The sequence below is a fragment of the Podarcis melisellensis genome, assembly GCF_964234715.1.
Source record: "Podarcis melisellensis genome assembly, chromosome: 2".
Lineage (NCBI taxonomy): Eukaryota > Metazoa > Chordata > Lepidosauria > Squamata > Lacertidae > Podarcis > Podarcis melisellensis.
This window is the reverse complement of record NC_138529.1, coordinates 76053929-76077579: the sequence shown is the minus strand read 5'-3', so window position 1 is coordinate 76077579 and position 23651 is coordinate 76053929. Positions and strand designations below refer to the sequence as shown.

General features: G+C 41.4%; 1 protein-coding gene and 1 long non-coding RNA gene across 2 annotated transcripts in view; one reads left to right on the top strand and one right to left on the bottom strand.

Annotated features, from left to right (window-relative positions):
• LOC309364305 overlaps positions 1 to 20683 on the top strand; it is a 52767-nt gene extending 32084 nt beyond the window's left edge. The window contains exons 3-4 of the long non-coding RNA XR_014165809.1: positions 3085 to 3141; positions 20065 to 20683. This is a non-coding gene — a long non-coding RNA (uncharacterized lncRNA). The remainder of the gene's footprint in view (positions 1 to 3084; positions 3142 to 20064) is intronic.
• Positions 1 to 23651, bottom strand: part of ATG7 (autophagy related 7) — a 104870-nt gene that overhangs the window by 35754 nt on the left and 45465 nt on the right. The window contains exon 17 of the mRNA XM_081901201.1: positions 22172 to 22294. Within this exon, the coding sequence (XP_081757327.1) occupies positions 22172 to 22294 (123 nt within the window). The remainder of the gene's footprint in view (positions 1 to 22171; positions 22295 to 23651) is intronic.

The window sequence follows — 23651 nt, the reverse complement described above, 5'->3', positions numbered from 1 at the left end:
TCTTCTCTAACAATAAAAAGACATTTTGCTAGGACCATATTTACATGCTTCCATTTCATTTACCATGATTTAAAGTCATAAACCTGTGACGTCTCTCTGGAAATACCAAATAAAGTCAAATCATAAACTGTACTTGAGAAGATTTTGATGATCACAGCTTAGAGGATACAATAATTCCTGAGAGAAACACTGGCAGCTACTGTTACTATTTGGCCAAATAAAGTTTTACCAACAAGTTAATACCCTTAAATTTCCACTTTTTTGTATTTTTCTATTAGCAGAAAAAGGTAAAGGTGCCCTGATGGTTAAGTCCAGTCGCGGACGACTCTGGGGTTGTGGCACTCATCTCGCTTTACTGGCCAAGGGAGCCGGCATTTGTCCGCAGACAGTTTTTCCGGGTCATGTGGCCAGCATGACTAAGCTGCTTCTGGCAAAACCAGAGCAGAGCAAGGAAATGCCATTTACCTTCCCACCAGAGCAGTACCTATTCATCTACTTGCACTTTGACATGCTTTCGAACTGCTAGGTTGGCGGGAATATACAGAAATATACTTGCTATGTAATACATTAATATGGATTCAACCTTCTATTTAAGTAAGTGTTCAAAGGAACTTATACTGACCAAAACTTAAAATTCCCCCTGGTCATATACAAGTTTAATAATAATTAGAGCAGCTAATTAGAGACTGAAGATGTCGAATGAGATAATTAGAGCGGAATTCACTGGGTTATCTTGAAGACGAATAGTGTAGTAACACTTTTGACATATTAAAGCATTTTTTTTGGCAAGAGGCTTTTTTGTTTCTTTCACAATCTGAATTGCCAACATTCCTTCACCCAGAAGCAAGAGCTTTCATGAACATGACATCAGAGCATCACAGTGAATGAGGGAAGGGAGATGGGGCAGGATTACTGCAACACAGTAAATTGCTGCAATTAGCATGTTTTCTAAAAGGTCAGGGATATTAACATTAGTATACAGCATGATGCAAAGCCGGTAAGCCTTTGGGCTTACCTTGGAAAAGAATAGCTGACATTTCATAGGATCAGGAAACACGACAAGTGCCTTTCAAATTTTTTTTAGCCACCAAATGTGTAGAAAACGACAACAAAAATGATCAAGGAATGTAAGAAAAGGCTGCCTATGAGAGCCTGAACGCAGGACTGGAGTGTAACAACACTCCCCACCAGTGTTTCCCAGCATCTGCCATAGAGGAGCATGCTACCTCTGAGAGGAAGGAGAACATAGCCCAATTTTCCACGAATCTGTCTAATCCCTTTTTAAAGTGGCCATCCCTTTATCTTTTGGGAGTGAATTCCATGGTTTAGCTATGTACTTTGTGAGGGGAATACCATACTTTTCTGTGCAATAGGCGCCCCCATGTATAAGAAGCCCCTATTCTCAAATTTCAGGAAATGGGGGGGGGGGGAGAGATGGCACAGAATTGTTGAGCATTTGTGGCGGAGGATTGCCCAGAGTTGTGGAGCTCTTTTGGGGGGGGGGATTACCCAGGGTTGTTGTGCTTTTTTTAGGGGGAGTTGCCGATAATCACTCTCCCACACGCGTAGCGAAATCGGCGTCTTGTCTGTCCCCTCACCAGCAGAAGCTGCCAATCACCCGCCCAATTGCCGCAGCATCAGCAAATCAACACCACCCATTGATGCAGCAACCAGTAACACGCACAATAGCTGCTAACAGCCACGGCAGCAGCGATTCAAATACACTACCCATGTAAAAGACAACCCCCATTGTTTAGCATGGTTTTTAAAGCAATAAACCAAGTCTTATACACAGAAAAGTACGGTACTTTATTTTATCTGTTGTGAATCCTCCAGCATCCAGCTTCAGCGGATGGCCAAAAGAGAGGCCGATCTCTCTCCACACCCCTTGCATAATTTTATACCTCGCCTTTCTTTCCGGCTTTCCACAGCTAGAAATAGCTCCACAGGACTATTTCGGCTCCTAAAACCTTGGAAAGGTAGCTGTCACTGCAATGCAGTTCTCTTCCCAACTGTCAAGAGATAGGGGCCAGGAGAGAGGTGGGTCAGAAAGTAAAAAGTGAAGTTGACATAAACGTATCCCAGGTGCCTAAAGGGTGCTCTATCCCCTTCTCCTTCCCCTCTGTAGAGGGCACCAAATTTTACCAGATTTGTTTTAGAAGTAAAAACAGTATCTTAAATATGTTTTTCTTCCATCTCCTGGCTCAGTGTTAGGAAGCATCCAGTGAGTTCTTAAAAGATCCACAAACAAGGTTCAGCGAAATCAGTAAAATCAGAATAGCTGAGGTATTTGTAAATAAAAAAACACAGTAAATGAGCACAGTAAATGAACTATTGCAATGGTTTATCAATTTTCGAAGCAAAATATTGAGACCTAAAATCAAACATCATCAAAATAAGAAAAAGAAGCCTTAAAAAAAAAAAAGGAGCTGAAAGACAACTTTGCCATCTCCAGTCACTAGAAAGCAGTGGTGGGAAATCTGTGATATGTGGGTCTAATTCAACCCACCAAGCCCCTCCATGAAGCCATTTCTAGCAAACTTCATCCAGCCACCAGCCACATGACATCTTCTGAATCATTTGTTAAGCATTTTGTTCTACCTCGCCACTTTCCACACTTTTCCTAGGAATAGATATATTTTATACACAATTTCCCCTAAAACTAAACATAAAATAGAAATATAAAATATGTTGATTTTGTAAATATAATGCATAATATTTACATCTGTAAGTATTTAATGTTAATGTAAAATATGTATAACTACCCCCCCCCCCCAAAATATTGCCTCTTGCCATGCCCCTGGAAACTTGGCAAGGTTTAATTCCTCAGGCTGGAAGTGGTTTCCCACCCCTGTTTTAAAGCCATTGGCGGGAAAAAAGAAGGCAATTATATAAGGAACTCCGGAAGACGTAATAATAGGATTTCTACAGCTTCTTTTGAATCCATAAAGCTGCCAGTTAGTTACGGAATAAGTCAATGCAAATAAAAATCTTTATAGGCTTACTCTAAGTCTTACACAATGACATTTCAAAATAGTCTTCTTATGCATGCTCTCACAAGTTTTTGTGCTTCTCTTTTTAGAGGAAGGAGAGAGGCAGATGGATGGCAGATCTAAAACAACTTCTCCATAGTAAACTTCAGTGAGTGTTGATGAAAGAAAAATATATTTTAGAGTGCCGTCTAAACTATGGTCCCAATCCAAAAACTTGTAAGGACAGCTGCAGAAGCCTGAATGGCAAGGAGCAGCAGAGGCTCCAGAAAATGTGAAGTAGACTGTTGGGGGTGGGGTGTGGAGAGGAGAGGAAGGGAAGCTCTATCTCACATTTAATCTTTAATATGGTGTATGATATGATACAAACAGAAACAAGTTTATATCCACATTTAGACATGCTGGGCTAACAGACTGTCAGGCTATTTTTAAAACAAAATAAAAAAATTCCTTCCAGTAGCACCTTAAAGACCAACTAGTTAGTTCTTGGTATGAGCTTCCGTGTGCATGCACACTTCTTCAGATACACTGAAACAGAAGACACCAGACCCTTCTATGCGGAATAAGTCTATTTTTAGGGTGGGCATTTGCTCACTCTTGGCCCCTTGGTACCACCTATAGCCAAGGGGTCCCCTTTCATCTGCTCCCAGTGCGAACAATTTGAAACTATTCAGAGCATTGGCCTACACTAGAGAGGAGATGAAACTGAGTTCTCTCCAATGGCTGTGCAGAAAGTAAATGCAGGGGGCTTTCTCCCTCTGCAACAGGCTGTTGTGGCAACAATGCAGTCCTACACACACAGCTGTCACTGGATGTCTGAATTCCCTGCCAAGAGAAGGTGGGAGTGACTTGATTTCCCTCAGATTCAGTATCTGCATTTGTATTGTTTGTTTGATTCTTTCAATAAAGCAAGGCAAGGCAAAACAGAAACCTAACATACATCACAGCTCTGTCCAATAAGATACTGCATAAATGTGAGAGCTAAACTACAGTGGGTGCTATTGGGGGTTAAACAGAGTGGCTGCTATTGGGAGAGAAACAGAGGTACGCATGAATACTAATAGCAATAATGATAATTGTATTATTTATACCCCACCCATCTGGCTGGGTTTCCCCAGACACTCTGAGTGGCTTACAGTACAGTGGTACCTTGGGTTACAGACACTTCAGGTTACAGATGCTTCAGGTTACAGACTCCGCTAACCCAGAAATAGTACCTCGGGTTAAGAACTTTGCTTCAGGATGAGAACAGAAATTGCGTGGCGGCATTTGCTGAAGTGGTACCTCAGGTTAAGAACAGTTTCAAGTTAAGAATGGACTTCCAGAACGAATTAAGTTCTTAACCCGAGGTACCACTGTACATATAAAAACATAGTAAAATGTCAAACATTTAAAACTTCCTGATACAGGACTGCCTTCAGGTGTCTTCTAGAAGATGTGCAGTTCTTTATCTCCTTGACATCTAATGGGATGACATTCCACAGGGAGGTTGCCACTGCCAAGAAGGTCCTCTGCCTCATTCCCTGTAACCTCACTTCTCGCAGTGAGGGAACTTCCATAAGGCCCTCAGAGGAGGACCTCAGTGTCTGGGCTGAATGATGGGGGTGGAGACGCAATGGGTGTGTGTGTGAGCCGAGGCATGAAATGAGCAAAACAGCAACGACCCTTTACAAGTATTACAAGCCAGGAGAGATAACTCACTGCAGGAAAATCATTCCATGCTGTTATCATGCTTCTGTCCCTCCATGTCTCTCTATTAAAACACAGGCCACATTTAAACATTCTCCACTGACTGAGACTCATTTAATTTCTCATGTGACTTGTGCGTTTTGCACTGCTGCTTGGCTCTGCTCCATTTGGCTTCCAAACTAAACGCTGTCTGCCATGGTTCTGGGCTGGCACTCTCTCCCTGTCTTTTCAGTTCCCAACCGTGGTTTCTACAGTCTCATTTTATTTCAAGTTCAATAGTCTTCCAGAAGAATTGCTCAACTTAGCTTTGCTAACCACAAACAAACTACATGGGCTGTCCCCAAAGGCTCAGCATAGACTGAATAGGCTAACTTCTCCCAACCCAATAATTTTAGAACCAGGAATAAAAGTGTCGCCTCTCTGAAATACTGGAACCTATTGAAAGCTGTTTAGCTCTCAGGACAGGTTTTTCCTGCGGAAACCGAAATGAGAATATTTATATATTCTACTTTAGATGCCCAATGCAGCTTCAGACCAAACTACATATTATGAGAAACCTGTGGCTTCTATCAGCAGCTCAGAGTTTCCTTGCTTCTACCCACTTTATTGGTTATAGCTTGCAAGGGGCAGGGAAACTCTAAGCCCGATGGTGCTGTGTGGTGCATTTTTATTTGATTAAAGGCAGGCACATGTCCCTTGTGTAACCTGTAGTCTGGGTCTTATACCATCACTTTGAGAATTTGTTTCATAGTGGCCAAACAGGGATTTTTATTATTTTATTTTATTTATTTATTTTTTGTTTTCACATATTACATTACAATACAGATGTACCAAAACCAACACCATTTCCTCCCCATCCCCACATACATTTACATTTATATTTTCTCAATCCATCATATTATTCTTTTGTCCTTCCTCCCACTTCCCTCCGCCCCCACTCAATTTCCTCCACATTATACAATTGACAATAATCTTTGCGTTTTTATTATTTTCATTGGGGTTTTTTAAATAGAGTTATAAGCTTGGTGGATCAAGGGAATGCTGTGGATGCAGTGAATCTTGATTACAGTAAGGCTTTTGAAAAGGTACCCCATGAGCTTCTTGCAGAGAGGCTGGTAAAATGTGGACTTGACGAGCTAACTGTTAGGTGGATTGATAACTGGTTGACTGAACGAAACCAAACAATGTTCACTAATGGTTCCTTACTATCCTGGTAAAAATGGACAAGGGGGTGCCTCAGGGTTCTGTCATGGGACCCGTTGTTGTTCAACATCTTTACAAACAACTGGGATGAAGGACATTGACGAAGGATGCTCTGGAGGACTGGGAAACCTTCTGAACCTCATGGCACCAGGTGTGTGCGTGCAGAAATGTGTGGAAATTACCTCTCCCCCTTTCCTTCAGCAAGAATGTCTCCTGGATCAAACTCTCTTGCACAAATGAATGGAAGGAGCCTTTGAATTAATGGAAGGACATGTTTAGACCCAGTCCCATGTGTACAAAATTTGCAGATGGCAATTGTGAGGTATGGCCCAAAGTGCATCTACATCACCATCAAAACATAACCACCCTCCCATTGTTTACTCTAACATGATCTCCTAAAGGAACTTCTGCGCAGATTGGGGTCGTAAGTATACAAACATAATGTCAACTATTAACAGAGCCATCTTTACCCGGGGGTGCAAGGGGTGCAGGGCATCTGGGCGCTGAAATCTGGGGGGCGGTAAATGTATACATACTGTATACCGTTCCCTCTCTATCAGCGGCAGTGAAAAGCAATGAAGTGAAAGTCCCTGTTCCCCTCCTCCGTCGCTTTGTTATTCCATAGTGCCAAATATTCCTGACGAGTCAGGAAACAAAAGCAGTTTTTTTCCGCTGTGTCATTGTTGCAGGTTTTTAACCTTGCATTTTTTCCTTTCCTTTTCCTTTCCTCATTGCTAATCTGAACGAGACTGTAGTTTAATCTCATTTCCTCTGAAGTATCACGACTGACACCATTTATTTGCAGGCGGCTTTGTGTTGTGTGATTTGTATACAGTGGTACTTCTCGTTAAGAACTTAATTCGTTCAGGAGGTCTGTTCTTACCCTGAAACTGTTCTTAACCTGAGGTACCACTTTAGCTAATGGGGCCTCCTGCTGCCGCCACCCCACGATTTCTGTTCTCATCCTGAAATAAAGTTCTTAACCCGAGATACTACTTCCAGGTTAGCGGAGTCTGTAACCTGAAGCGTTTGTAACCCGAAGCGTTTGTAACCCGAGGTACCACTGTACTGTATTAAAAAGTGGGGGGATTGAAGTGCCCAGAAACCTGAGGAAAAGAGCCACTGAGAGGAGGACCACTCACACTGGGTAACGAGGCCATCAACGCCGTTTTGACCCCTGGGCCTGGGCGAGCGAGAGGCGGGTCCTATTTCACTGCTCCCAAAGGGGCTGCAGGGCGGGCGGGTTAATAACTACCAGGACCCGGTGGCGCTTGGGCACAGGAGAGGGGCAAGCTGAGCAGTTTCTGTGAGGTGGTGCTGAGGCAAAAGCTGGCGCCCAGGCTGCCTCCTCCCTGCCCTGTTCCCACCGTGTGAGGATGGCGGAGGTGAGGCCCATCTGCCTCAGGCCGCCATGGCTGCGCCTGCAGAGCCCAACTACTTGGGATGGGACTTCAGCACCCAGCAGGTACCCGAGGCAAAAAAGGACGCTGTGGCCTCCCCCTCCACTCTCCCTCGCTTTGCGTCCCTGCTGTGGGGAAGGGTCCACGCCCACACGGCTGCTCACATCATTGTTACAGGTGAACGATCCCCCCCTCACGAAAAAGCTCAATTAAAGTTAATTTGGGGGCAGCTAAACTAAATTTGGGGGCACTGGGCAGATATTTGTACCCTGGCACCGCATATGCTAAAGACGGCCCTGACTATTAAAATCCAATACTCTTAAAAGTCATCTTAGTGGAAAAGTCCTGAAACATTCAGCATTAAGAGAATGCATTCACACAGAATACAGTGACTTCATTAGTATTCAAATACTCAACAGTTTACTAGATGCAGACTTGTCTCAAGAAATTTATAGCACCTTCGGGTAAAGCAACAACACTATGTGTTTATTGAAATCTACATCTGGAAGTAATTTGTACAACTGCAACCAAATTTTTCTCTTCCAACTCCAAAGACCTACAGGGGCCTATATACCAGGCAAGTGATTGTCTGTATGTGGACACAGCATGCTACTATTTATGTTTTTAAATATAGCAAAAGGTTTATCTGCATGTAGTTTTGTCTTATTCATCACATGAGAATGACCAGTGTTAGAAACTGAGATATGAAAGCTAGGAGCTAAATGGCACATTAAACCTAGGTTATGGGCACTGCAATGGAATGTCTAGGCACGCTTTTTTATAATACAAAAGCAGAAAATGAATGAACTGCAGCTAAAATCTTATATTCATTTTTCACATGGTCTAGGCCTCATCTGAAGACTGCAAAAAACAAAGCCATGCTTCCCCTGCCTGCCCCCCTAATATTCTTATGAGGGTCCCTTCTGCAGTCCTCAGAGAGTGGCTAGAAGCGGGAAAGGCAGAAAAAGGTCCTCCTTTCATTCAAGCAGTGGCAATTTTAATCTGAAATCTTAGGCGCAGTGCTGCTCCTGGAGCTCAAAAACTGTTTGCATTAATGAAATTCCCTGTCGCAAAACGTGCCTAGAACAATGGGAGTTTTGAACGCTAAGAATGGCAGAAAGGGTCTCAAACAGCCTATTTCTTCTTCATTGCCCTGGAACATACTGAAAGAAGTAGAATACAATTTGCATGGAAAAGCTCAAACTCTTCATCAGGAAAAATATTTTAAGTAAACTATCTATTTGGCAACCAATCCGAAAGGAATTTTAAAAGCCCAGCTGTAATAGTGCGTGTATAAGACCTAATAAAACTTTAAAGAAGAATAAAATTTAAACTACCTTGCTACCTAAGCAATAGCTGCAGTCTATCCCAAAGGCTAAAAATTGGTGGATATTCTGAAACACAAAACTATGCAGATGATTTATAAATTTTGCTTGCAGGCAAATAAAAGTATCTAATTTACATAGCTTTAAAATCAGAGATCCCCAAGACACTTCAAACAGTTAAAAATGTATGAGCCACAATATGGTTAATGCAAATATTATTATGACCAGAAAAGCATAAAGAAAGTAATCTAAGTTTTTCAGAACATTTTACAGCAACTAGAGAACTATACAGCCATACGCCACAAACCCGGAACGCCACAAACCCGGAAGTGACTGTTCCGGTTTGCGAACTATTTTTTGGGAAGCCGAACATCTGATGGGGCTTCCACAGCTTCCTGCAGCCAATCAGAAGCTGTGCTTTGGTTTTTGAATGTTTTGGAAATCGAACAGACCTCTGGAACAGATTCCGTTCAACTTCCAAGGTACACCTGTATTCTCCTTCGTCCCACATTTCTGATCCCCAATGGCTAATGCTTCCAAAAGCTTTTAGACTACAGCACCTGTCTAGTCATCTCAGTACTCACAACTTACGCAGGGCACACAAGTTCACCTGCCTTTTTCTCTAGTGTATACTAACACCAAGCCTGCCTCCCTTCTCCACCAGCAGCCTATCTTTAGAGACCAACAATAAGAACGCTCTCCATTTCATGCAACGTCTGCATGCCCAACGCTATCCAGACCGAATGACTCCTTTTGGCGAATGCGCCTTCGACACAATTTTTCAGGCAAACAAGTAGATGACCAAGGAAGTAGGGATTCTTCAAGCCGTGTCAGGCTATGCCAACAAGAGTAAGACTAGTCCTGAAAATACTGGGCATATGCTTGAATGCCAGGAACCACTAGGCACATGCATATAGTGGTTCACATTTTATTCTAGAATGAGTCTCTCTCTGTCTTCTTTAAAACAGGAACAGAAAAGTACCCTGCAGTTAGCAGTTGTCTCCCATGAGAGTGAGAAGTTGGGGGGAGGGGAGTATGAAGCTGGGCTCCGTCATGTTGATTCTTATAGACAAGCTGACACTGGCTCGATGAGCTCATGTACTTTTGTAAGGTGCCTGTCAGGGACTGGCAGGGCTCTGAAGAGTGTGGGGCAGAGGCAAGGAGAAGAGCCAGGGCAGTCCGAGAAAGAGGATGGTGCACAGGATGGGGCGGAAGAAGAAGGGGCTGTTCTGGCAACAGATGGGTCACTAGACTCCCCACCTTCCTCTGCCCTGCTGTCTCCTAGAACCAGGAGGGGCTTGAAGAGGGAAGAACAGCAACAACCTGTCCCATGAGGACATATAAGTTGGCAGAGGGCAAGGGCTCATTGTTGCTGCAACTGCTCCGCAGGGTGCAGATCTGAGGGACAGCTGCCCAGTGGCTAGAAGTGTGTGTTCATGAGCATCTGAAGCACCTTGGGATTTGCTGTAAGTGCTTCTTTTGTCGATAAAGACATGACTCTCAGACGTGTGTCTGCCTTAGGTGGGGTGGGCCAGGACAGTAGAACATGGAGCTGGCAGTGTATAAGTTCAGTTCAAACAGGCACTCAAACCATTTGCAAAAGCTAGAAACCACCCATTATTGATCAGCTTTTATAATTTTATAGTACTTTATTACTCTTTTCAATGTACGTGGAAGCTTGCATAGAATCATAATGTAAGAAACAGGTACTGTTTCCTGCAACATAATAAAATACTCCCGGTAAAACTACATTCCATCTTTAAAAGACGTTTTATTTTTACCGTTATAAAACGTGAAGGGATAAGAACGCTATTGCTTCATGCTTCTTGCAGCATCATCTCTATAATTTTCCAATTCAGTTCTACCATCACAAGCCATAGTTACATTATCCGAAATGTGATTGTTAAAGCTTATGTTTCATTACGCTTGCAAGAGAATTTTTTTCTGACCAATTACCCCCTTGTGATTAGTTAGCTGTTTTATATCTTAGACGTGGGGTTATATGTCTAGGATACAAGTGACCTAGGAGGAAGGGAGGAAATACAATTAACAGCACTGCATGGTGGTTTGAGACTGTACAAAGGGTTTTAGATTCTCCATATCCATTGTTTGTTTATTCCAGAAGGGCTAATTTCCTGGGAATGAACCCACAACATACATAATGCCTGCAGGGGTTTTAAAATAACTTTTGAACTACACACCATATGAAGCTAGCATTCTTTGGACTTACAGGCTTCTTGTGTATAAAAATTAAAGCCAAAGCCTCAGAATTATCTTTGTTTCAAGTACAATAGGAGAACAATAGGAAACTTTTGTACCTTGCTTGATAAGGAATTGTTTAGTGTGTTTTCTGAATTGATTGCAGAGTCAAGAAAATGTAAGATAATAAGAGATTAAAACAGTCTTTATTCAGAGTCAATAAGAGGTGGCAGTGATTGGTACAAATATTTAGTATACGGGTAAAACTTAAGAACGAGATAAATACGGATACCCATGTCTCAAAATGACAGCACTCAAAGTATGTAGCCCAGCCTGGCAAGGCTATGATTGAGTCACTCTGCTTTTAAAACCATGAGTGGGTTGAGCTGGTCAACAAAGTAAATAGAAACAGCATTAAACAAGCGCTTTGTAGGATAGGAAAGTATGGTTGGAGAGTTGAAGGTGGTTTGGATCAGTACTCGTGGTCTGTTCACATCTCTGTTTTGCTGGTTTCAAAATAGATTCAAAAACCTGAAACTCTTATCTGGAGAGAGGTGATAGTGGGACAAAAAGAGAATGTGCCCCATGAGAACGGATGCCTCCCTCTAGATTATTTCAGCTTTCATAAAAACTACTGGCTGCCTCCATTTCAAACAGAGATTTTCCAGAGGAAAGAATCAACAGTGCAAAATGTGAGCCCCAAGAGACAAGATACTGGGCTCAGCGAGGCAAAAGTCTGGCTTCTGTTGCAGAGTAAAGTGTAGTAGGGGGGCATTATGTAGAGGTCTGTCCAGAAGGAAAGAATGGCAGGCTAAGGGGCTACACATTTTGAAACTGTTGAACCGGGATTTGGGTACGCAGCTCTGGGGTTTAGAAATGTGGGCAGGCCCTGGCATACAGATTAGTCACTTTTTCATAACTGCAATCCACTTTCATAGAGCCAAGACACAGAAAGAGGTTAAAACCATATCCCTGTAGGGTGCTTCACAACAAAGGAACAAAATTGGAAGGAATTTACAGCTCTTTAAAATCGCCATTTATTACTCCTTCACTTTTTATATGCAAGACTGGAAAGCAGTATGCCACAACTGGCAACTGCTCGCAACATATAGCAGGTATAATAATTACACAATATATATGAGGTGAGCTGTCCATAGACGTAATAGTTTTGTGTTCTGAAAGGTGCATGAAAACTCAGAACTTTGCTAGTATGAAGAGCCTGAATTCTTCAAGGGCATTTTTAAATGCAGATTTCCTATGATTCCTTCTCTTAACATGTTTAATTTTTAAAGCCTACTACATATATATATATATATATATATATATATGCTTTCGTAGATTTTCACGGGTACAGGAATGCAGGTTTTGGTGTCCTCGGGTGTCTTCCCGTGTAAAAGTTGGGGTGTCTAGGCGACGTTTCGACGAGGTCTCACTCGTCATCTTCAGGCTGGTGCTTTCGGCTTCTTGTTACTGGAACAGAGCAGGATCTCAGTGTTTGAGTTCCTATAAATACTGTTGAGGGGGTGTGGTGTATAGCCTCCAATGTTCTGGGCAGAGAGGAAGTTCCCAGGCTAGTGTGCCTTTTCTTCTTTTGTTCCTTAATTACTTGAGGGATATCCTGAGTGATTTCTTGAGTGATATCCTGAGTACCACTTAGGTGGGTCATTAGGTGTGGATTAGTTGCTAAAGTCTTTGTGTCTTGACCTCTTGAACTTTGTGAAGAGTTTTTCTGAGAAGATGGCTGTACTGCACTTAGTTGTGCTCTGGCTTGGCTTCGTGTATAGGGGCGAGCTGTGGTTTTGTGGCTTGTGTCAGCCAGATCTGTGTAGGGATTGCAGGGGGGTGCAGCATCCGGAGGTGCCTCCATGGTTTGGCTACTGGATGGTGTCTGTAATTTATCTGTGGAGAGGGTCTGGGTTTGGGTCTGGTGTGGTTGATTGGTGATGGCGTTCTGTGTGCCTCTGGATCTGGTGTCAGTTTTTGTGGGGAGGGCTAATTTCCAGATGTCTGGCAAGCGGGATGTGTCGTCACGCTTGTTCATGTTGTGAGGGTGTTTCTCTATCTCGATGGCTTCCATGATTATTCTCTTGTGGTGATGTTCCATGTTAAAGAGCAATTTGGAATCTGCAAAATTAATTTCGTGTCCTGTTTCTTTCATGTGTTGGAAAAGAGAGGAAGTTTTTTCTTCTTTTTTGACGGCATTCTTGTGTTCTGCGATACGTGCATTTATTCGTCTGTTTGTTTGTCCAATGTACGTGGCTGGGCAGACTTTGCAGGGTATTCGCCCCGAGACGCATCCCCACGGAAAACATCATATGCGGAGTCGAAGCTAGCCTAACCAAAATCAACCCAGATGAAGCCAATAAAATCAGACTTGAAGTCACCAACATCCTCTGCTCCAGCAAACCACCCAGAAGCAATTTACACAAAGAAGAACAGAAAGCACTCACCAACCTGAGGAAAGACAACAACATAATCATCCTCCCAGCAGACAAAGGTAATGCCACTGTTGTGATGAACACATCGGACTACCAAGCAAAACTATCAAATCTACTCCAAGATCCTACCTACCAACCTATAAAAACAGATCCCACCACCTATCTGGAAAAAACCACCAAATCCAAAATAAAAGCCTCTCCTATCAGTGAAGAAATCCAGCTAAGAATCATCCCCAGAGAAAAATCATCCAGATGCCCCAAACTCTACGGCCTCCCCAAGATACACAAAGAAGGAACACCACTCAGACCAATAGTCAGCTCCATAGGCTCACCTCTACAAAATCTCGCTAAATTTCTCGCCAAGCAACTTCAGCCCTATGCAGAATCCATCTCTTCACACGTTCCAAACTCCTTCCAGTTCATAGAAACAATAAAGAAGCAAAACCTACATCCTAATGACCTACTTGTGAGCTTCGATGTTGTATCTCTCTTCACACAAGTGCCCATTAATGAAGCCTTGACAGCCATTCAAAACAAATACAATCCCCCCGAATACATCTTGGACCTGACCAACCACTGCCTAACCAACACGTACTTCATCCACAATGGACAAAGATACAAACAGATAGAAGGAGCACCTATGGGATCACCCCTCTCACCGGTCATCGCAAACCTGTACATGGAACACTTTGAAACCAATGCTTTAGACAAGTCAGAACACAAACCCAAACTTTGGCTCAGATATGTTGACGACACCTTTGTAATTTGGCCACACGGGAAGGAAAAACTGGATAGCTTCCTCACACATCTCAACAGCCTACACCCCAAAATACAATTCACTATGGAAATAGAAGCCAACAACCAACTTCCCTTCCTTGACGTCCTAATCTACAAAAAACCGGATGGCTCCCTAGGACACACTATCTACCGGAAAAAAACACACACCAACCGCTACTTACATGCACAATCACACCACCACCCTGCACAAATAAACTCCGTAGCCAAGACTCTCATCTCCAGAACCAAACGCCTGGCTGACAAAGACCACTTGACAACTGAGTTACAGAATCTCTCAAATGTGTTAATTGCCAATGGATACCAGCAAAACAGGGTTACGAAGCTAATCCAAAAAGAAACACCCCCCAAAAACCAAGACACAGAAGAAAACAATGGCATGGCCCTCCTTCCTTATATCAAGGGCACTACAGATAAAATTAGCAAAATCCTCCATAAACACAATATCAAAACAGCCTTTTGCACCAACCAAAAAATAGCCAATATCCTCAGAAACCCCAAGGATAAAATCCAGTTGGAAAACCAAGGGGTCTATGAAATACCCTGCAAAGTCTGCCCAGCCACGTACATTGGACAAACAAACAGACGAATAAATGCACGTATCGCAGAACACAAGAATGCCGTCAAAAAAGAAGAAAAAACTTCCTCTCTTTTCCAACACATGAAAGAAACAGGACACGAAATTAATTTTGCAGATTCCAAATTGCTCTTTAACATGGAACATCACCACAAGAGAATAATCATGGAAGCCATCGAGATAGAGAAACACCCTCACAACATGAACAAGCGTGACGACACATCCCGCTTGCCAGACATCTGGAAATTAGCCCTCCCCACAAAAACTGACACCAGATCCAGAGGCACACAGAACGCCATCACCAATCAACCACACCAGACCCAAACCCAGACCCTCTCCACAGATAAATTACAGACACCATCCAGTAGCCAAACCATGGAGGCACCTCCGGATGCTGCACCCCCCTGCAATCCCTACACAGATCTGGCTGACACAAGCCACAAAACCACAGCTCGCCCCTATACACGAAGCCAAGCCAGAGCACAACTAAGTGCAGTACAGCCATCTTCTCAGAAAAACTCTTCACAAAGTTCAAGAGGTCAAGACACAAAGACTTTAGCAACTAATCCACACCTAATGACCCACCTAAGTGGTACTCAGGATATCACTCAAGAAATCACTCAGGATATCCCTCAAGTAATTAAGGAACAAAAGAAGAAAAGGCACACTAGCCTGGGAACTTCCTCTCTGCCCAGAACATTGGAGGCTATACACCACACCCCCTCAACAGTATTTATAGGAACTCAAACACTGAGATCCTGCTCTGTTCCAGTAACAAGAAGCCGAAAGCACCAGCCTGAAGATGACGAGTGAGACCTCGTCGAAACGTCGCCTAGACACCCCAACTTTTACACGGGAAGACACCCGAGGACACCAAAACCTGCATATATATATATATATATATATATATATATATATATATATATATATATATATATTATTATTATTATTATTATTATTATTATTACCAACCCTCAAGCATCACCCAAAGCAAATCACATGTCATCAAGTGACCAGATCTTTTTCGTTGAAAATAATAAAAAAGTTGCTGGGGGAACCCAATCAGATGGGCAGCATATAAATATTTTATTCTTGTTGCTGTTGTTACAGTTATGAAAGGTCGAGACTGTATTGGTATTTGAGAATTTGTCCTGGAAAAATGGCTCAGTTAAAATGCTAGTGTATGTTCTCCTATACTGTACTTTTTATAAGGGTATATCACAATTTCTCTCCCCAGTACTTTCTTTACATTTTGGGAACTCAGCTGAATTTTATGTTTCAGTTTTAATGGCTGATTCCAACCCTAAGATTCCAAAAAAAAACAGCCACATTACTTCCAGTAGCAAGCAAACCTAGAATACAATTGTTAAAGGGAACATCAGAGTTCTGAATCAAAACTGTCAGTATTTAAATTATTGTTGATAGTGGATTTTATTTTTTTGTTATCTTTTAATTTATTTATTTTAAAATGCACAATCTCTGTGGAGGCATGTTGTGGTTATCTTGATAACCCAGCTCGGTATCTGACATTTATGGTCTCTAGACCAAATTAACTAAACTAAACTATTGCTACTACTGCAAAAACAACGTAACCTTTTAAAATGCAAACATAAATTTCAGAGAGGAGGCCATGTCTGATATAGCTGAAAGACGGGCAGGTAGGGATTTGTTGTGGTTCTTTTAAAAATATGACAATGATTGACAAATTGCAGATGTGATATTTATTTTTCACATATTTTCAATTAACATTCCTTACTTGCTTTAGCGCAGATTGCACATTAGAGGTTTCTCTGCACTGAAAATACACATAAGAAGACAGTCTAAGCTAGAACACTTTTCCCCCACTGACATGCTAATTTTCCATGTATACAAAGGCCTCTTAAAAAAGTAGAGACACCTGAACATGTGGACCAAAAACATTTTAATCACACACTGACGAGGCAATAGAGGATGGGGGGGGGGGCAGGCAAAACCAACAGTGTCGTAGAGGGAAGAAATATTATTCAAAAGAATAAACAACATACCAAAGTGACAGAAATAAGGAAGGGCACAAAAAAGCATCTCTCAATAATTTTGGCCCTAGAGCAAGTTGTCTCTGTGATTTATTAGCAATACAATAATAACAATAATTTATTATTTATACCCTGCCCATCTGGCTGGGTTTCCCTAGCCACTCTGTTACAAATGCAACATATGGTCTAAGTGCAAAAATAGAAAAATGCACTTTGCTCCATATATGATCAATGCAATGATGAGGCAGCAAGATGGTAGACCAGAATCTCACCAATGGAATGGGGGCATATATTTTTTGTTATGTTAGGTATTATGTATTTTGTGTTTTTATACTGTAAATTGCCCTGCAATCTTCAGATGAAGGGTGGTATATAAATTTAATGAATAGTAGTAGTAGTAGTAGTAGTAATACAATGTTATAGTATTACTATTACATTTGTTATAGTATTTGTTATACAGTGGTACCTCGGGTTAAGTACTTAATTTGTTCCGGAGGTCCGTTCTTAACCTGCAACACCATTTTAGCTAATGGGGCCTCCAGCTGCCGCCGCGCCGCTGGAGCACAATTTCTGTTCTCATCCTGAAGCAAAGTTCTTAACCCGAGGTACTATTTCTAGGTTAGTGGAGTCTGTAACCTGAAGCATATGTAACCTAAAGTGTATATAACCTGAAGTGTATGTAACCCGAGGTACCACTGTACTAGTTGTTATACTATTACACTGTTATATAATATTTCTGTTACATAAAATGTTACAGTATTACTAGTATTATAGTACATACAACATTGGCTTTGAGGTATTACAACTAAACAGATGTATGGCATTTTGACTCTGACTCTAAGTACTCTAAGTGACTCAGCCTAAGTACTAGAATACTTTACCTTTCTAAACTATAGTTCTAGTCAAGTTTTTAGTAAGAATTTGATCACAAAGGGTTGGGTCCAAAGATCCCTCTGGGCAAGTGGAGAGATATGGACATTGTTGAAAATCTTAACTAATTCACTGTGTTCTGAAATATTGCAATAAATGCTGCTAACCTTTCTGCCAAGTTGAAGCCTACAAACAATTTAATTCCTTCCAAGACACTTCAGAGTTTTCTCTCTTAATATTGTATAATATATGAAGCTCTCTACTACAGATTGAATACAAAATATTTTCAAGCATAAAATGACAGACACCATGCATGGGGAAAGGAGGTGCCAGTTTCCTCCTATGCTACTTTCCCACCCCAAAAGCATTTCAGATGATTGGGAGACTCTGTATAACAGTACACAACAGGACAGCAACTTGGGAAGAAAATCTGAGCACAAAAATGTCTTCCACTCATGTACAGGAGTTTTTGAATCCATTCCATAGCCTGCAACAGATCATTTCATTTCATTTACTGACAAGTGAAGCAATACTGGAGGCAGAGACAACTCAGAACTATTACAAGTATACTGGAAGGAAAGAAAGTGTTTCTAAGCTTTACCTTGGCAAAAAGGCCAGCGGCATTTATTGTAATATTTCAGAAGGCAGTGAGTCAATTAATATTTTCAACACCCTCTGCCACTGAAAACAAATTAAAAGTTCTGAATGAAGAGCTGAAAAGATATGAAAACCAGGAACAGAGTGTGGGATGCAAAGACCTCTCAAATATATTTATGTTCAAAACCCAGAGCAAGGAATTACTTATACAGTGGTATCCAATTAAGTCATGCTCAGAGTAGACTTAATCGATTGATTACAATGGGTCAGTATGACTAGGAATTGGTTATGACCCTTAATCTCTGGGTGCGGTGTATGTTCTAAAGATTAAATAAGCTACTAAAGTTCCAAAATTACATGATGACTTTTAATTGAGGGAAGGGGACGAATCTGCCTTCATTTTTCCCTGTGACAAAAAGCTGAGACTCAGAACACATTAGCTATTGGTGTTGTCTTTTCTTTCCATCCTTCAGTAATTGCTCTGCTACAAAAACTGATCTGTTAAAAGCTTCAACGGATCAAGTAAGCTAATCTATCTTTGCTATTACTGCCAATTATTTCCAGTGTCTAGAACCATCTCTTACTAGTGACTAAAAATCTCTTGGGCAAAATAATCACAGTCAAGAAACTGGCACAATTGTTCATTTAACAGGGTAGAAGCTACAAACATCATTATTCGTGATGGCAAGAGCTTTGCGCTTCATCTAAAATGAAAACAATATTCTATGTGAACAGAGTGGACAAGGAACAAGGAGATAGGATGGTGCTTTAAAGTGAACCAAACACTCTAGAAGAGCAGAGTCGTTAAGTAAATTCACCAAGTTAATGTCATGTGCAGCTGATTTCAGAGCATTACATACCTTCTGTTTGTGCAGTCCTTCAGTACAACCAATCCCCCCCCAACTCAGAATTTCACTTGCATTCGTGTAATTTGATAAGAAATACAAAGGCTGGTACCAGAAGATTTATCATACCAATTGTAAGACAAGCATAAAGAAAGATGTAAGAACAACCTTGAAGAATCAGACCAAAGGCCTATCCAGCCCAGCATTCTGTTCCCCCAAAGGCCAACCAGATGTCTACGGAATGCCCACAGGCAGGAGATGAGGGCAATTGCCCCCTCTTGCTATTAAAATTATATATGGCACCTTTGCCACAGACATTCTGATCTGATTATCACTTCTGAGGAAACGACAATTCTATTAAATTCGATGAAAATGACCTGCAGCTCTACTGAATGTATCATGATCGAATTTCAAAAGAATTCAGGTGAGGGTGGTAGGTGACTACATTAGCAGGATTATCTTATAGGAAACTGCAATGAAAATTCAAAATGAAACTCAATGGCAAAGAGATGCAATATACCACATATAGACTATATGGGCACTGAAACACATTCTCTGCTGCACACACCACACCTTGCAGAATAGACGTTTTACTAGAAGGAAAATACAAGAAACTTTCTAATCACTTTTCCAGAAACAGATTCCAAGCAGCTTACTCTCAATTACTGTTTCCAACAGTTTAAATTAATTAATTCATTTCAGAGAGTTTGCAAGTTTTCTTGTTTTGTTCCTTAGTTTACTAAGAACAGGCGGTTGGAAGAGGATACTATAATAGTAAGGAAGAGGATACTATAATAATCTAAATAAGATACCTTTAGAAGAAAGATGAGGGTTTTAGCACGGAGGAAATAAAGTCATTTTGGAGGAAGAAATGGCGGGATGCAGAAGTAGAAAGGAGGACAGAATAAAGCAAAAGGCTTATACATCAATGAGTACTGATTTATATATGATATTTATTATTACACACACACACACACTCCCTCCAACACTTTTAATATGTAAAGAATTTTAAGAGTCTGTTTCAAAAGTCAGACGGTATGATTCGCACAATGTGAATCTAGATTGTCTTATCCCATCTCAGCATCCTGACTAGAGACTATTAATATGCTTTCTTTCTGAACTAGCTATAAACCCTAGGTATATATGGAGACAGACCAGCCACATCAGCTAAGTATTGAGAGCAAGCAGAAGAAGTTCCCCAAGTGAACAGCCTTCAATGCAAACAAGGCCACTTGAGATGAAGTGGGAGTTGACCTCAACAGCTATTGCATTATAAAGCCATGATGAAGATACAATGAAATTCCCTAGCTTTTTTTTGGTAATGACTTCCTGCCGGATTAAAACCAGATGTGAGAGTAAGACATATTTACTGGCATTTTTAGGATACCTTGTCATTTCTAAACCCCTAATATAAACTTTTGGGGTTGTGGCCTTCCATTTGTACAAGTTCTGCTTGCACAGCAGAACTTCCCCTCCCTCTTCTTTCTTTACACGCTCTCCAAATCTGTCCCCTCAATCCTCTGAAAGATGATGTGGGGGGCAGGGGGGAGCAGGTGGAGAGCTTCCATTGAAGGAGCAGAGGTCCTTGCATGAATGGCTATGTTAGCAACAACCCTTGCTTGTTTCACTCGATGACTAAACTGCCATTTCAAGTTTTTGCATGCAGCCTAATCAAAAGTTATGCAAATATGTAATGGTGACCCGGAGCTCCTCTGTAAGTAGGCAGGCTATTGTTTTTCACTTTAATTGCTGGAGTAGCTCAGCATGAATAAGGGGAATGCCTTGCAGAGTGGGCTAAAAAATTTGAGCAGGCAGCAACTTTGTAAATTAGAGGCATGCCTAGTTTACAATAAGTTGCTTGATCATGGTGTATCTGTAATGTTGAATCTACACAATGAATTCTACATCTGTGATTCAGATAACTCTTCGTCTATTTCCTTTGTCGTTTCCTTTCCCTCCCTTTTTTACTAGCCATTCCCAAAGAAGGCAGGCTGGAGGGCCATTTCCCTGCTGTGCTAGGAAGACCCAGCTCCACCAGGCTGGTCCCTCCACTGATTTTTCACCTAACAGCAGCCATTCCATTAGGCTAGAATAGAGAGAGATGGAAGCAGGGCTATTTCATTGGCTCTGCTGAGAGAACAGCTCTTTCTAGCAGAGTGCTACCCTTGTCCTTTTACTGTTTATCAATTTTAATTATTCTTAAATTTCCAACCCAGCTTTCTCTAAGGTGGGGTACATGGTTCCCCCCTCCCCATTTAATCCTCACAACAACCCTGTGGGTATGTTTCTCCTGGCACATTCTCTTACCCCCAGGTCAACCAGTGAGCTTCGTGGTCAAGTGGGGTATAAACCTAGGTCTCCCAGGCCCTAGTCCAACACTCTAACCACTACATCACACTGGCTGATTGTAGTAGCAATGCCTCCAGACACATCTAGAGAAACTAACTGGCTGATACTTGACCCATCTCTTTTCTCGGGGGAAATAATACTTCTTCCACAGCACATTTTGAAGCTAAATAGACAAAGTAGTTCTTGAGTCATGCAACAGTGGAAAAAGTTGTGGTTATCCATATTTTGAGGAGATAAATTGCACTCTAATAACTGTTCTCTGGTTATAACTTCAAACCAATTTCCTGTTACAAAAAATGTCAGACTTCAACATTAATCCGCAGTTGAAGAGAGCTTTATAAAATCATACCAAAAAATTGAAGTTTATAATGGTCAACAGCAAAGTCAACAGCGACATCTAATAATAAAACTGAGGCAACTACACCAGGCCAGTGTTGCCACCTGGCATTCTTAAGTGGCTGCCATGGGCCTAGCACCCAGGTAGGACTCAATGCTGATATTTGCCCTGACTCCCTTCTTCACTTTTTACCTGGCTTGATATTCCAAGCAACGCCAGAGTGAGGATCTGTCAGCTTCATTATCCCATTTCCAATACTGGGCCAACTACATGTTTCTGGGAAGCTTGCATCCAGGTGATGAAAGAAACAACTTTCCTCCATTGTATTTTCCTTACAATTGTAAAGGAACTCTTGTTGTGGAACAGCAACTGTTACTTAGTTCTCACGGTTGGTGTACGGACACAAACAGACCAGCATAAGAGTTTTTGAGTAATAGGTGATATGTATGTGATCGTGTGTGTGTGTGTGTGTGTGTGTGTGTGTGTGTGCATTTTATTCAAAAATGCTGCTCCTATAACAACTGATTCACTTTGAAGAACCTTACCTCAGCAGCTTGGGTCTCCTGATGCAACAGAGTCAGACCTGTGAGATCTTCCAAGAAGGAATGTGAAGAATTAAAAACCTTTGCTAAGAAATTAAAGCCTTCTCTTTCATACTGCTCAAGGACCTGCAAAACAAAAGACAAGAGGGAAGGGTGTTACTCCTTTTTGTTGTTGTTCAAGAATCAAATCCCAAAACAAACTTAAACAAAACAGACCAAAACAAAACAAAACAAAACACCTGGCTGTTAATAAAAGATGGACAAAATAATAAAATAAACATTTAATTACAGCCTCCTAGTTTAATCTTCTATATTGTACAATATAGATTTACTTTTGCCTATGCCAAAAATAAACAATAAAATTAATTTAAAACTACCTAAATACATATTGCAATACTCGGCTTTTCAAGGATAGACACATTGCAAATGAATAACGACGATATTCACAGCCACTTGTGAAACTCAGCAGTCTCCCTTGCAACCAGTGCAATTTATATACAGCTGCAATGCAAATATTATCTCAGTTAATTTCTAAATGAAAGAAGCCCAGAGAACAGCTTACATACAGGATATTTTACTTAACCCCCCCCCCCGAAATTTAGGTTTCAATACATGAAATTCAATCCTATTTAAGTATGAGTCTTCAAACAGTCAAATACCTCCTGTTGCTTGCTCATCTCTTCAGAAGTATCCAGCTAGGCCTTGCATTGCTAAAGGAGGAAACTCAGAGGAATCTCTCTCAGCTGCAACCATTCATTTGCAAATCTGCAGCCAGTGTTGATTGTTCTTAGCTGACAGCATTATACAGCTAATTACACAAGGAGTCCAGGATCTTGAATCAAACCTAATGCCAGGTTTCCATCTTGTAGCACAGCTACCTAGTCAAATTGTATTCCAGGTAATGTGCATGGTAAGAATGGGGAGGCAGAAAAATGCAGTATAATTTCCAAAGAAATAGCAACAAGTTTTTGTGCTGCATATAAAAGCAGACACTATTATCAGAGGTTTTCTTTGAAAGGCAGAGGGAGGCAAATCAGTATTGACTTAAGGAAGTGTTGCTGTTATCCTGTCCAGCGCTGAAGCTAAGCAGGTCTGCCTTTCTAAGGTGCCTGGGGGGGGGGGGGAACACGCTTGGGAACCAAATGTAAGCTGCTCTCAGCATCATAAATAAATGCCCCCAAATTTGAATAAATTGTGAACAGTTCAAGTACCACCACTATAACCTAACGTTAATTTAAAATAGAATTTATCCTACCTTCGGTCATAGAAGGTGGAGTTGATTTGATCATTCCATCAGTACAAGCGTTTCTGATTGCCAGATGGAGCGATCTCCCTTGTTTCCCCTCTGTGCACTGCTGTGAAGTTTCTCTTGAACCTCCAGAGCAGATATGGGGTTGGGGGTGGGGAAAGCCCCATTGTGCTGGCTTCTGCTAACGCGCAGGGTTCGTTAAATCTGGCCCAGGGCCTCCAAGGTGACTTACAA